The sequence below is a fragment of the Apostichopus japonicus genome, chromosome 9 (assembly GCF_037975245.1).
Source record: "Apostichopus japonicus isolate 1M-3 chromosome 9, ASM3797524v1, whole genome shotgun sequence".
NCBI lineage: Eukaryota > Metazoa > Echinodermata > Holothuroidea > Aspidochirotida > Stichopodidae > Apostichopus > Apostichopus japonicus.
The window spans coordinates 26,999,709-27,014,841 of record NC_092569.1 but is presented as its reverse complement, the minus strand read 5'-3'; the positions used below and the strand labels follow the sequence as shown (position 1 = coordinate 27,014,841).

Genomic DNA, 15,133 nt, shown 5'->3' with positions numbered 1-15,133 from the left:
TTACAGTTTGTTTTGTTTTTCCTTTTCTTTACAGGGAGTCCTCTACTTTGTTAAGCCATCTGAAGGTTTTTTAGAGGACTTCCATCACATTGTATATATTCACGTGATGAAACAAAATAAATCAATCAAACTATCAAAATGTCCTCGGGTCCATATGAAAGGTGAACAGTCAACGCTGAGTTGAAACAGGTATAGTTACGAATGTCGCTAAGTGTATGTAGGCAGGCAGTATAGGTAGAAATCACACTGAGAAACAGGAAGTTGTTGAAAATAGCATATTGGGTCTGACTGCTATCATTTTAAACCTCAACAATTTAATTGGTTTTAAAGCTGCTTATTAAAATCAGTTTATGTCTCAATTCATGTCACAGTCTGCGTAGAATGTCGCCGGGGATTTGATGTTAACATCTCCCTAGTGACAGTTGTAAAAGATGTAATAGTGCGTATTTCGTGCGTTGCCTTTCATATCTAGTTATTATCTGAATGATATACTTGCTTATGAGGTATTCGTACCCTCACATATGCAGTTAATTATCGCACTGAGAGCTATTATAGCACAACTCATGTACTTTCGGGTATATATAAATGACAGTTAAAGGTGGGATCGCTCGTAAATTCCTCGTAAATTCTGTCCTTCACACCACCCGATTCAAAAATAATATCAATACTACCCTCTACCGGTTCGTCGCTGTTGTCTCGTAATTTCTTAGCAATCCCGTATTTACGGCGAGTAAGCAATAAACGGGTTTGGTTACCTGAAGCGGTGGCCTTGACAAATTCCTGCACATTTTCTTGTCAGTGGCAGTACATATGCGGTACACTGTTACGCCGCGTTTTCGTGTGTGTTGTGTGATACAAACGTCTGTGGTTTGTTTTTACGTTCAGAACTTTTCACAACTAATGGGCTGTACACACTGATCTACACTCAGTGGCTGTACAGTATAGGTTACGGTCGAGCTTTGCATCGAGCGTATTAGTTTGAGCTGCTACTCTAACAGCTCCCTTGTTTTACTCTTTTAGGCCTACATGGTGAGCAGTCGAAGTCCGAACAGTTCGGGTGTCCTGGTTTCGTAGTTGCTCTGCATGCTTTATGCTGTATCGAATATCAGAAAGTTTAGCCTTTTGAAGTACAGTAACCTAATGCTATTTTACTGTAAAAAAACACAGTGTATTTCCAACTTTTACAGATGCGCCAACCTTGTAGTAACCTGCAAGTATAGTGAACGGTCACCACAACAAGGGTGTATAGCTTGGGACTAGCACGGGGAGACTTGTCAACCTTGTGAACATTTTTCTGGGGGTGAGATGTGGGGGGGGGGGGGGGGAGTCCGCAAACTAAAACATACAGGGTAAACAGATGGAAGGAAAGGTGAAAAAAACAAGAGTGAAAGACAGATGAAGGGATGGAGGAAGAAAGTAAAGAAAATGTGGAGGTGGAGGCTATAGGGGTAGAGATAGATATAATATGAATTTAAATACAGAGAAAAGAAAACCAAGAGCAGAAAAATGGAGATCACTGGGATACTGTCAAATACACAAGAAGAATATACAATCTAAATACTGGAATTAAATATTGCACTTCATAAATACAGCTTTATGACATCAAGAAATCAAAGGGAGAGGATATAATGTTTCAAGGATGATGGAAAATAAGACACAGCAATAGATGACTATGGTCTCTGATCTAGTAGGCTTCTTCTCTCTATACTGCTACCAGGATGTAAGTGACTACAGGGACACAAAACTCTCTCAGTTGTTATGACCTATTTACCCTTACTGATGCCTAACTGTTATCTTGCCAGAAAATAAATACACGGTTATACACCAGTGCATGAAAGGAGGTGAGAGTAAGGACTGATTGATCGTGTCGATAAAGGTTTTTGATATACATGTGATACAAGACGATAAACGTAAAATATAGCATCGTTGAATACTACATAGGGGACCCCCCCACACACTCACACCCTCCCCCACGTTCAAATCATATCCCCTCCTGGCAACGGAAATGAACACCAGTGAAAATTAAACCGATACATATATTTATACCCGCTGTTAATCCGCAAATATTCCGGCTTGTTAAATCGTGTAGATTAATACAAAGCTGGCCATTCTCTGATTGTTTCTCCTTGATCGAATTTCCCCAACCTTGCCCGCCTTGAATTAGAGGGTGGCCAAGCTCCTGCTTCACAGTCATAGCTACTATCGAACAAAATGGACGAAAGCAATTTATCTCAATCTGGAGATGCAGATGTATCAATAGCTGCTGATCCAACGGTTTGTGAATGTCGCACGACCTGTCAACGAAAGTCTGGGAATAGTGCTTGCCCCTGTCGTATGTATGATCTCTTTTGTTCAGAATCATGTCAATGTGGCACAAGAACAAGACATTGCGCAAATCGTGAACCTCCGGTAAGTAGAAAAACATCTGACTCACTTTCAATATCATAGGGGTTTTGCCTATTCGCCAATATGGTGGGAACAAATGGGACCATACATATGTAGGCTGAATTATGCGTTTGTTCTTTGGACCATACTTGATTGACCAATGGTAGCTATAAAGGATTCTATTGTCATGTTATAACTGTCAACCCCCCCCCCCCTTACCACACCTCCAATCCCCTTCGGTCGGATACAGCTATCAAGGCTAGGCCTGCGATTTTATCGGTCTTCAGTCGGAAAGACCTCTGTGAACATGACAGTGAATGCACGCAATAACTGAGCAATGTAAGTTTTCAAAAAGTACCTTCCTGGCAGTAGTTACTCTCCAATTTGTTCTCAGACATTCTAAATGAACACACAATATGACTTAATGTACCCAGTGGGGTAAATTTCCTCCAAGGTGGTAACAAAAACATTTTAAGAGTTTTTTTTACCAGAGGTGACCATTTGTAAACATCTGGCTTATTTGGATCCAATACAGCATACCTTTAAGGGTACCCACAATACTATATAGCCTTACTAGAGGTCTCCAAACTGCTAGAACTTGCTATAATGGTTTCTAATATGTTTGAGGGTGCCGGGTCATATTCGACCCCCCCCCCCCTCTCTCTCCCTCTCTCTTAGGACACCACATACATACTGTATTACCCCAAAACCTTTCACCTGTCATGAAACTGCAAAGTTACCAACTGAACACAGAAATATAAAACAAGGTAAATTATGGAAGTGAAAAAATCTCAAGTTGCATGTATTGATATGTAAAAACTGGGAAAATAATTAAATGTATTAATCAAGTCAAAGAAATATAAAGAACCAATGCTTTTTCTTACAACTTTTTCAATCTGCCCAATACATTACTGTTATATTTTTACCCAAAAATTACAACACCATCATAAATGTCTTTGTTCAGGATTCAAGTGACTCTGAAGATGATGAACACAACGAGAGATTCACTGAAGGCATGCCAGAACAATTGGAAGACACAATTGAAGAAAAAATAAAGGTATTTGTGACTAGACTTTTAATGATTAAATTTACCACATGCAAAGTAATAAACATCAATTGTTAGGCATATCTCAATGTTGAACACTTATGTTATGTGTGTTTATGAGTGTGTATGGGGAGTGATTTAGAAAGATTACACTTTACTTTTAGCTATCATGTTCTGCCACAACATTTTACAGATAATAACATGTAATTATAAGCAGATATGTGATAGAAGAACGTATGGAGAAACTATTACAAAATCAATGACAATGCCCAATCCACACTTCACTGTCGTATATGATTTTAAAAAGAAAATGGAACTTTCAAGATATGACATATACATACAATTTTAAACTCACTGGCACATTTGACTATGTGTGATTTCAAATCATTTAATTTTGACATAAGTTTGTTTGTTTATCACACTGGAATGCAAAACTGTATGTGTTAAGAAAATGCCCATAAAATATATTTAGTATACATAATTTTTTTGACAGACCTTTGTACATGAGCTTGGGAGGGAAGACTTGGAGAATGTAGCCACCGATCTACTGAAAAGGAACCCAGGTGCATATGAAGACTATCTGTTAAAGGAGAATTCTTCATTTCAAGAGGAAAGTGACCATTCACCTAAGAGCCCAGGATGGTGTAACTGTGGCCGGTGTAAAGAAATGCCTCAAGATGTGGAAAAAAAATGCTGCAGGTTGCAGGAAGGATGTCTGTCAACGAGTGAGGTTTTCCTAACTGTCTGCATTAATGCACATGTACTCGAGGTAGCAATGCGGGCAACAGAAGACATATTGGCAGATGCAGCCGTTCGAACTAACAAAAATTATAGGCACTATGCCTACAAACAATTTATATATTGGCAGCATGGCAGATTAGGTGCAGGAAGAAGAAGAGTGATACCATCTTGCTGCATTTGGGCAATCAGGATGAGATTTCCAGCTGCTAATAACATGTACAAAGGTTTTGAAATTGGTAATGGCATCTTGGAGGACTGAAGAAAATAAACTAGATGCCATAAAGAGTAGTTCATTAGTGAAAAAAAGTGTTAAATACTAAACAATCAATAAATTGAGTTTTTAGTTACACTACTGTGTATGCCATGTGACTTACACACATGTTCTGTTTATGTTAAAAAAATCCAACAGCCTCAAAGAATGCTTCCTTTGAGATACTGCTAACATTTGAGGTAGAATCATGGCTAGTTTCAGGTTTAACCATACATATGTTATAGTATTTAAAAAAGTATTGCATCTATGGAGTTCTTAAATTATTCCACTTATATGTTACCGTTCTATAGATCAATAAATACGATTTTAAAAGCTAATATGCTATGTTCCCCCCAATTCTATGCAACCATAATGAAAACTCTATTGAGAACTATTATTGACTACTGTAGCTGATAAGAGGACTGAATAAAGTTTCAAATTCTCAAACCAATATGTGAATTTCTACTTCATAAACACATCATAACATTAATCAAGATTTTCTTCATTATCATGTTCCCCTCGGTATAAGCTAATAAATCCGGGAGGGGGGAAGTTGGTGACATTTTGGAATAAACTTGACTTAGTTGGAGGGCTCAAAACGACTCTTATGACATTTTATTAGCTCTTGAATAGGTGGTCTAGGCAACAGAGAGATTCGTGGATGGATCCTTTTGGGGTCATTTTCCTTCATTGGTACTTGCTGGTTGAGAGGGCCAGTTGTGTTTGCACGTTGCAAAAAGATCAGTCCCATCAGCTCTGGTAGGTAGCCATAACTCTTTTGCTCCATGAGAGGCTGAGCGGAGAATCTTCCAGTGCTCTTACTGTACTTGCACTGAAAACGAGGGGTGCCATCCACCTGTGTTGCTTGTCGTCTGTCTGCGTGGTAGTTATGGTCAATAACAGCCAGCTTATTCCTAATAGTAAATCCAACATAGCCATACGAATGACGTTTAGGAGCATACATCAGTAGATGATTATTAAATGATTCCAGAATTCCAGTATGCCTGAAGTTTTTGTAATACTTCAAGTTATTCAAGAAACGCCGAGCTGTCAGTTCAGTTGCCAGGGTCTTGTGTGGAACAGAACCTTTCTTCAACCAGCGTTTGGTTCTCTCTGCATCCTGCAGCTCTTCATGGGCACACTTTCCTGGACGTCCATCTGTCCCAAACACCCACTCATGCTCGTCCACAATATGGTGCAGAATCCCAAGGAATGTTGCTTTCATCCTTACATCATCACGGTTGGACGTCTTTGAGGAGAACCAAAAATGGTTCCTAATTGAAGGTAACCAACTCTGCAACACACGGTTTTCTCTTAATCTGGAGGCTTTCTTAATTTTTCTGGCAATGCTTTTTGCGCCATGCCATACATCATGTTGATGGGTCACATCCTGAAACTTTACTGAATTCTTCATGGCAGCACTAATCTGTGTATGAGCATCTGTCACAAGTTCTTCAACTTTGATCTGTTTCATAAGGAAATCCATTCCTCGCTCGAATGCCATCTTTTCCATGTTTGGGCTTTTACCCCCAACCTCTCTTACATCGACAACTTCCACATGGAGAACTTTCTTCGTTGCTTCATCAGTAAAAACATAGCTGCAGTACTGAGCACTGTGACCTGGTGAATCGCATCTTCCATCTCCAGCTAGAACAACTTGTTGGTCACCATACGCTGACAAAATGCCTTGCTGCATTCCTTGCCAAAAATTGTCTACAACAGGGGCAACATACAGCCGCTGGGTCCTATAAAATGTATCTTTTGTGATGCTCTTCAATCCTATGGTTTTGAAAAAGTGTGTCATCTTCATTAAACTGTTTCCAGAAAGAATAACACCTGATGCAATTAGAAGGTTGCCGGCATACATTCTGTTGAATAATGGTTGTGAGAACCATTGACCAGGGCTATGTCCCTCACAACATGACCATGTCACTTTCAAGCCTGATCCAGTGAAAGTGTTTTGGTATCCCAGCATTCTTTGGCAACTGGGGTTAGGGCATGTTTCTCCATGGACTTGCTTGAGCAGTTCTTCTATCTTAGACACCCATACAATTATTTTATCTTCTTTAACACAGGAGTCAATGAAAGGTTGAGTGTCTTGCTTAGGTTGGTTTGGTTCAAAAACTGGGGTTTCATCTGAATCTCTGTCGTCTCCTTGAAATCCAAAAACCTCCTCATCCACTTGCAAACTAGTTTCAAGCTGGTTTCTGAAAAAAATATCAACAAAATATATTCAACTCGATTCCCAACAGGTCATGTTTACGATGGACATAAGTACATCATCTTGCAGTTAACAATGTATACCAGATATGAGATCTAGACAGTAGATTGTTTGATATGTACAGTATCATGTTTACACTACAGCCCCTGGGAAGGTGAATGTGAGAAGACCCCACTATGGAGAAAACATTTCCTATGGAATAACACCTACATTCAAACAAGAGCCCAAGGGCACTGTGGTTCCTTGCTTGGGGTATTTGACAATACACATACAGTAATATTATCAAGCAAGATTGGGCTCAAATAGTCCAAGTAATTGTGGTCCTACATGTTCCCATAAAGTAACCAACACTATAACCACCACTTTTGTGATCACAAAATGTGATCGGATTTTTGATCAAAAGGCACTTTTGAGATCTAAATATGGTGTCGAAAATGTAAGAAATATAAGAGACCTACAAGCGTGTCAACAGATATGATAACATTGGTGACCTCAGATGACATGACCTTTAAGTTTCAAAATGTTCCACCACCCCGTTCACAACTTGTCCCAAAATATCAACCATGTCACACCTTGGCATTGAGATTTAATTGCATTAAATGTATGAAAATTAACTTTGAACTTGTATACATAACTTCACACACAAAGGTCACCCGGAGGTCAACCAATTGACATTTTTGATCGGTGAGACCTAAATAGAGCATGACTGTAAAAATTCAAACATTTTTTCTTTGCCCATTTTCTCCCCCCAAAATACTACTTTTTTAACATTAGCTGACCTTTGGTGACGTTGGATCACATGACCGTTAAGTTTGAAACTATTCCCCTATACCATTTCCAACTTGTCCAAAAATATCAACCATGTCACACCTTGGAACTGGGAGTTGTTGCATTAAATGTCTGAAAATTAACTTTGACCTCATATAACTTCGCACACGAAGGTCACACGGGTGTCAACCAATTGACATTTTTGATCGGAAGGTACCTTTGATATCCAAATCTAGCATCAAAACCAAACATTTTCTTTTTTGCTCGTTTCCTCCCAAAATAAGCACATTTTTTCTAATGTGACCTTTGACCTTTTGACCTTGGTTTCAGATGTAGTTTAATCTCCTGATTCCAAAAAACAAAACGACAAGTCTGTACAACCATCCTAACTCTGACCGAAAAACTTTGACCTCATATAACTTCGCACATAAAGGTCACACGGGGTCAACCTATTGACATTTATGATCAGAAGGTACCTTTGACATCTAAAAATAGCATCAAAACTGTAAAAATCCCCCAAAACATGTAAAGGTCACCAGAGGTCAAATTGAGGTCAAGGGTCACCCAGATGCGGGTCGACAATTGGATGACATTAAAGCAACATCCAACCCTAACGGACATTTCGTTCTCAAGTTATCGCAAAAATACTAGTTTTTTATCATTAATTGACCTTTGTTGACCTTCGATCACATTACCGTTATGTTTGGGAACGATCCCTTACCCCATTCACAACTACTCGCAAAATATCAACCATGTCGGACCCTGACAATGGGAGTTATTGCTGTTTTTAATATATTGGTTTTTGGCATCTAACTGACCTTTGGTGACCTTTGCGGGCACCAAAAACAATAGGGATCTTCCTCTCACTATGGGCTATCCACCCAACAAGTTTGATCATGATACATCATTTCCTTATTGAGATATCGTGTACACAAGCCAAGCGTCACATACACACACACACACACACACGCCAAGTTGAACGCATAGGTTCCTTGCTTTGCAAAAAGCAAGGAACCAAAAAACAGAAAATCGTGGGGGGGGGGGGGGGGGGGGTCTATGCCTAGTGCTCAGTGCCCACCTTAACTATGTACTTAGCTAAGTCATTACACATGCACCAACTTATGTCATAACAACACTGCTTTTTCAACTCCACACTCGATACTGAGCCATCAGTAGTCAACAATTGAATTTATTAGTTTATACTTTTGGACTTATCATCAAGGAAAAAATCAATTATCAAACCTTCAAAATTCTAAAATGTACAGTAGTCATAAACAGTCAGACGTTCAACAAATAAACTTACACAGAAAGTTTACTCTGGTTTAGTTCATCCATAACATCTTCCCAGTCTCCAAATTTGTCTTCCTCTCCTTCATCATCTGAGCAGTACTCCAGTTCTTTCTGCAGTTCTTTTTGGGAACAACTGTTACCCCTGTAAACAATAACAATGCAGATATTAAAAGAATGGCTTGAGTAAGTTGATGACAAGGTAGTGAAATATGAAGTTCAATTACACAATTCAAAAACTGACTTATACTGTGCTAAGCTGATTCGAACCGGAATAAAAATAATTGCATTGTGGTATCGATGATGTAACTCAAACAATTTTTTTATATAAATGAAGCTGACATGTAGAGTGAAATCATGAAACCTTCTTGATCTTAGTAAAACTGCACAAAGCATCAATTGATATGCATATTGTGCACACGTAAATGTAAATAGATACAAACATCCATCCATCCACCAATATATACCTCCTCACATACATACACTCGTACAAACTTAATACACACACAAAATCGTTTAAAGATAATCATTAACAGCACAGATAGTAAATGTTCAGTGAAGAGTGACTGCCCCCACCCTCCTCCCTCCATACCCTTGGGTTTCTTCTTCCCTTACCAAATCCTTGTTAAATGTAGCAAGTCTCCCCTTCGCCACCTTCCATTCCCAACATAAAACAACAACTATTGTGGTGGAGAAAAGGATCCTTCTAAGATCATGCTAAGCAGCTGATCTTGCTCATTGTCTGTAGATAATATTTTATACCAAAGCAGTCTATAGAAATGATACCATTTGACTTGATTGCTTAACAGAGAGAGATGTGGAGTTTGCCAACAATCTGATACACAAGGCTTCTATTGAAATTGATGACATTAGTAACTATGCAGCTCATACAGGCTGTAAGTCTGTGTCAACCTTATTGCAATGTTTTAATTAGATCTGCATTCAGATAAGTTCAATATTACAATCTTACAATGTATGTGTATGGTCTGCAGTTTCTCTCCCATGCTGCTCTATATCTACTCCTACTGGTGACATTGGACAGAACATGGCAGATGGCTTCTTGAGAGGTGTCGAAGTAGCTGGATCAAAAGTTTCTGTAAAGATGACATAAAACAATAGTTACTAGCTTGCAAGTTTCCTGCAATATGTACTGTACACATTGGAAACTATGGCTGTGACTAAAAATATACTTTTGTTTAGAAATTGTTATACTTATGCAGCATTGGAAACTGATATTTTAATCCAAATGGTGTCATTTAGTTTAGAGAACATTAAAGTATAGGATATTGAGTTACAAGTATGTTGGTGAAACCAAGACCACCCTCAAGAAGCATTTCTAGTCACAGGTCAATGGCAATACCATGAAAATGGAGACTCCAGTAGGGGAACACTTGCAGCTGCCCAATCATACCATTAAAGACATGTCCCAACAGGTAACTAAATTCGTAGACTTAACATCTCAGACATAGTACACCTCAGCAGAGATAGAGAGAGTGGACGGAATGCCTTAACCTTGGGCTCAAAATACAGGAGGGACATGACTAACTTTATCCTGCTCCATCTCTGTATTCTGCCATAGTTTATTTGCCCTCTCTCCTTACTTAATCCTCGTTTTGTACTCCACAGTTTATCTATTACCTCTGCTTTCCCTGACTCCTTTTGTTCAATACACCATTAACTCTTTTCTTTGTGCTCACAATGTCCTCTCTGTTCCAGGCTCTATTGTGTCTCTTGAATTTCCTATTACTAGTCAGTTTGCCTCTAAAGAAGATCCTGATAATATCAGGCCCACTTACTTTTATAAATTCTAATACACATGTATGCTTTTTAGTGGATGAGCAATATGCTACCATTTTTTCTTTTCTTTGGGAATTTAATGAGAATGAAATTGTATAATTTTTCTGATCACATCAGATCAGATATAAGATTAGCACTGCTCTTCCAGTCTGTAATTCATGCAAGGATAAACATATAAATTTACCTTCTCCTTTCTGAGTGTCAACTGATCTTTCTGTGGTGACAGCTGCTGAGAATGCCTCTGTCTGACTTTCGGCATCTTTCCGGAAAAGATGCATTTGACACCTGTTCAATGAAACAAAAAAATTGTCCGTAGATCATATTAACTGAAATAGTAAATTAACTGTACAGTACACCACAAGCTTAATTGTATGCTTAATGAATCTGGTAATGACCAAATCATTAAAAACAACAGGTTTTCATACTGTACCTAACCAAGAAAAAATATGAAAGAGAAAAGTAACAAACAAACACTTTTCAATAATGACATATTGTTAACCCATATTGACTTAAACCCAGATAAGGATGAGATGTTCTTTCATACTCTTCTTCAACATATCCATAAACCTCAGTACCTTTCAAGAAAATTGTGAGGATAATTTTGTGTTGCCCAACTGCTTGCCCATCAACTTCAGCTCACATGTCAATGTACAATTTACTATGTAAACTTCCTGTCTAAGTGAACTGTTTGGTTTCATATCACTAAAAGATGTCCAGTCTTTTTCAAGATCAAAGACTGATGTACACTCGTTATTTACCTACTGTACTGTGTAAACTTCCTGTTTATGTGAGCAGTTGGTTTCATGTGTGAGAATTGTGATGCTAGCTTACTCCATGACATAAGCCCACCATTGTGAAGACTTCCTGTTTAAGTGAATAGCTTGATATCAGACTACCATTAACGCTCGATTACTCTCCACAAGAGATAAGTTTTGGCCACCAAATTTAATAGATATTATCATTTTTTAACACTAAACATCAGATCATTTACAAGAAGCTGAACAAAAACAAGCAAAGTACTGACTATAAAAATATGATAACTTAGGACAGCATCATAAAGTATGAGCATCAGGCCTACACAAAAAACTGGTACTTTCTTACCTCCAGGCATGGCTATATAAAGGTTTATATAGGTAAAGCTATATGTACTAATATGGTCCCTCAATTAGTGAGGCTAATTAACCTAATTTCTTGCATAGCAGTTGGGTTCCTTCAAAAATCCCAAACACAGAAATGTACACATGATTGCTGGAATATTGGACAGACAGTCAGTAGATAACAGTATACACTCTGTTGCCCAAATGAACCATTAAAACTTGATTGCATATATGCTGGCTGTGGCTGAGCTTAGAAAAACCTAAGATCTAGTTGCATACGTAGCGGTGTGAAAAGTGAAAACAGGGTCATTCCGTGTCAAATCACGGATGGCTGTTGCTGCACCCTTTCCAAAAATTCCCAAATTTATTTTATGATTGGACCACCATAAAATAAGTATATTCTGAAAATTTCAGTTGCATAACTTTACAATTGGCCGATTTATCACACTTTGAAATTCCGCAATTTGTCGCCACCATGGCATTTTGGCATTTTCTTGACTTTTGAGGTCTCATTTCTCAGCAATTGAACATTCAGAATTTCTACTACCTTTCTATTACAGATGCCTATAGAGTCTAACCCATAGAACAGGAAAAGAAAAAATTAGGCTACAAAAATATTGTCTTGTGGAGTTAGGTCAACTTAAAAGTGTCAAAATATTTTATGTTTGTACTTTTCGCTAAAAAATGTGCCATTTTTAGTGATGAATTGCTCCCAAACCATTGCTTCATGGTACTTGATTCTTTCAGAGGTTATTATGTCTACTACAAATATTACAAAATAGTGATTACGATGCTTTCTTATAATATGTTTGCAAGTTGTGCAACTCTAAAGTTGCTATTTCATGCTGCGATTCAGCATGAGGTAGGGGTTTTGATGCCAATTTTTTACCAAAGTAACCATGTTAGAGCTGTCAGGGTTTATACTTTATTAATGAGTACAAAGTTCTTACACAATAACAAATTTCAGGGTTCTAGCTGTTCTCAATATTAATTTATGAAGTTGTTAAGTTGCTCCGATGTACAAAAGAGGTTGTTTTTGACGGCCAATAACTCAAAACGCGTCAAATTAAAAAAAAATTGATAATTTTTTCTGGAAGAGATATAGTACCACCCTGTTTGCACAAAAAAATTCAGGAGGGTGTTTTGCCTTATTTTGAAATGAAAAATCCTCAAAGTTTGGGATTTTTACAAAAAACGTTTTTGCCTGTTTTGATGTTCCATGTGTTTTGAGCCTGGGTATTGTACTGTACTTCAAGGTCATTCAGTTCAATACTGTGCAGTTTTTAATTTCATATAAAAAAATACTATATGCAATGTACTTGTCTGCTCCTGGTTGAATTCATTTAATTAGAAGACTTATAAAATAGAAGAAAGAATTTTAATTTTAAATTTTAAATCGGCCAATAGTAAAGCAATGCAACTGAAATTTTCAGAATATGCTTATTTTGTGGTGGTCCACTCATACAATAAATCTGGGAATTTTTCAAAGATGTCGAACTACAACATACCCCAAAATTTGGTGATTTGATATGGAATGACCCAACATGTAAATCAGTTAGGAGTGATTCTAAAGTATTTATGTAGATGCATTATTTTTATGCAGGTCCATGTGGTTTTATTTGTACAGCATAGTAGGCCTTCCTCACTGGTGCATATTACAAAATTAGGGGATGCAATTACTATGAACATCATACTTATTACTAATACTATAGGCCTTAGTCCTATGTTATATGACTGGACAAAGATGAGGCTTCATACTTAATACTTTTCTTTCAAATGCTCATTCACAAGAATTATTCTTCAAACAAGGACAGCTGATAACAATTTAGAACCTGGAGGGGTGGGGATGAACAGATCACCTAGGCCTAGTGGTTAGAAAATATGTTTCCATCAATTTGTTGAGGCAAAAACAGTTTACTTTTTAGTGATGAGAAGGCCCAGCTTTCCATGGCATAAATATGAGGAGTGAAACTAAAGACCCCCAGTCCCTGTCAGTCTTCTTTAGGAAGGATATTTTAATGTTTAACTGTATACAGTATCTTCATGACAAGCATTCACAAACAGACTCAGTAAGAAAACTTACTGCTACTTTGTGCTAGGCTAAGTATGATAAGGTTAGCACATACTAGGTCCATTGGAAAAATAATGAATGATAGGCCTAGTTACATAGCCTAGGCTTATCAAATCATGTATGTTACAAAAACAATAGCATAGACACTGCCAAGTTCGAACACGTACCTAAGCCTTAAAATACACCAAAACTATATATTCATGTTATTGACAAATATGTACGTACATACTTGCACACGGGTCATTTTGGAGAGGAAATAACTGTAGCTTTGTAGTTTTTAGTGATATTGGCTTTTGCTTGTAGGTTATCATGGTGTAATCGTGTATTTCTTAGGGATGTCTGAACTTCGCAGTATTCTGTACTTCGCAATACTGACTAGGCCTAGGCTATACATGTAACCTAGGACAATACCCTGTAGTACTACCATGTACTAGTAGTAGTACTACCCAAACAGTTTTAGCCTAGCTAAGCAAATCATTACCTTTTTGTGTGATCCTGAAGCAAATGTTCTGCGAAATCTGCGTTGCTAACAAAAGTCAAATCATGGAAATGTTTGTAGAGTTCTTTCTCCATTTGCCAGTTTACATAAGAACGTAGAAGATAAATCTTCGTGGCATCTCTTTGTCGCTGTTGTTCCTTCACACTGCGGTTCCTATTCGGTCCATGCAACAAAGGCCTTCCTCCACTTGAACCTACGCTCGTTCCAGGATAAGGCCGTTTTCTTTCGCCAGATTCTCCTTGCCCTGATCCCTTTTCCATGATTTTCACTATACTCTCGATTGTATTTGGACGAAAATCGTACAGTATTCTTTACTAAAGGCACACAAACTACAAACTATCGAGTACGAACATCCTGTGCGGTACACTGAAATGCTGTGTTATAACATTATGTGTGCATGGGTACGAGCTTGTTACAGTACGCATACGCTTGCCTGTGCTATTCACTGATCTAAATTTGCCACCGAGGTCACGTGAGTAATATGGGTCCCATTAAACCTCCCTGAAACCGCGATAATGCTAGCGCCCTCAAAAAAAAGTCTACGAGCGATATCGCCTTTAATTCAGGTAGTTGTTAACAAACTCCCTGGTTAATCTATTTATGCTTCTAACCTATGACAATTAATGATTGACACACGTCTGAGGCAACAAGTGAATTTACGCTGCTCTACATGTGTGTTGTGACTTAAATCTCGACAATACCGTAATCTCGCTACCGTTATCTCTGAACGCCTTCGCCCAGTTTACTAAAACCTTCGTATGATAGCAGGAGTGGATATGTACCATTTTCTAACGGTGATATTATAAGGATGCATCTGACCGGTGCAGGAGTATAAACGACCACTGTGCGGGCAACCAGTTAACAAGACCAGATTTTTGTGGTATATTGATAAGTTCAAAGTGAGCTACGATTTCGCATTTCGAGCAACGCATTGGCAATACTTTTAATGATGTATAAAGTATTACTCAAATG

The 15,133-nt window shown here is 38.0% G+C and overlaps 2 protein-coding genes across 2 annotated transcripts; one reads left to right on the top strand and one right to left on the bottom strand.

Annotated features, from left to right (window-relative positions):
* Positions 1-593: 593 nt before the first annotated feature.
* LOC139973266 (P2X purinoceptor 7-like) lies at positions 594-4,430 on the top strand. Its single transcript, XM_071979818.1, has 3 exons — positions 594-2,409; positions 3,350-3,442; positions 3,924-4,430. The coding sequence occupies exons 1-3, from the start codon at positions 2,212-2,214 to the stop codon at positions 4,428-4,430; spliced, it is 798 nt and encodes a 265-aa protein (XP_071835919.1). The 5' UTR covers positions 594-2,211.
* On the bottom strand, positions 3,544-14,720 carry LOC139973264 (uncharacterized). The gene is made up of 5 exons (XM_071979816.1): positions 14,144-14,720; positions 10,679-10,779; positions 9,668-9,791; positions 8,714-8,842; positions 3,544-6,628 (listed from the first exon to the last, which is right to left on the bottom strand). The coding sequence occupies exons 1-5, from the start codon at positions 14,419-14,421 to the stop codon at positions 5,002-5,004; spliced, it is 2,259 nt and encodes a 752-aa protein (XP_071835917.1). The 5' UTR covers positions 14,422-14,720; the 3' UTR covers positions 3,544-5,001.
* Positions 14,721-15,133: the final 413 nt, after the last annotated feature.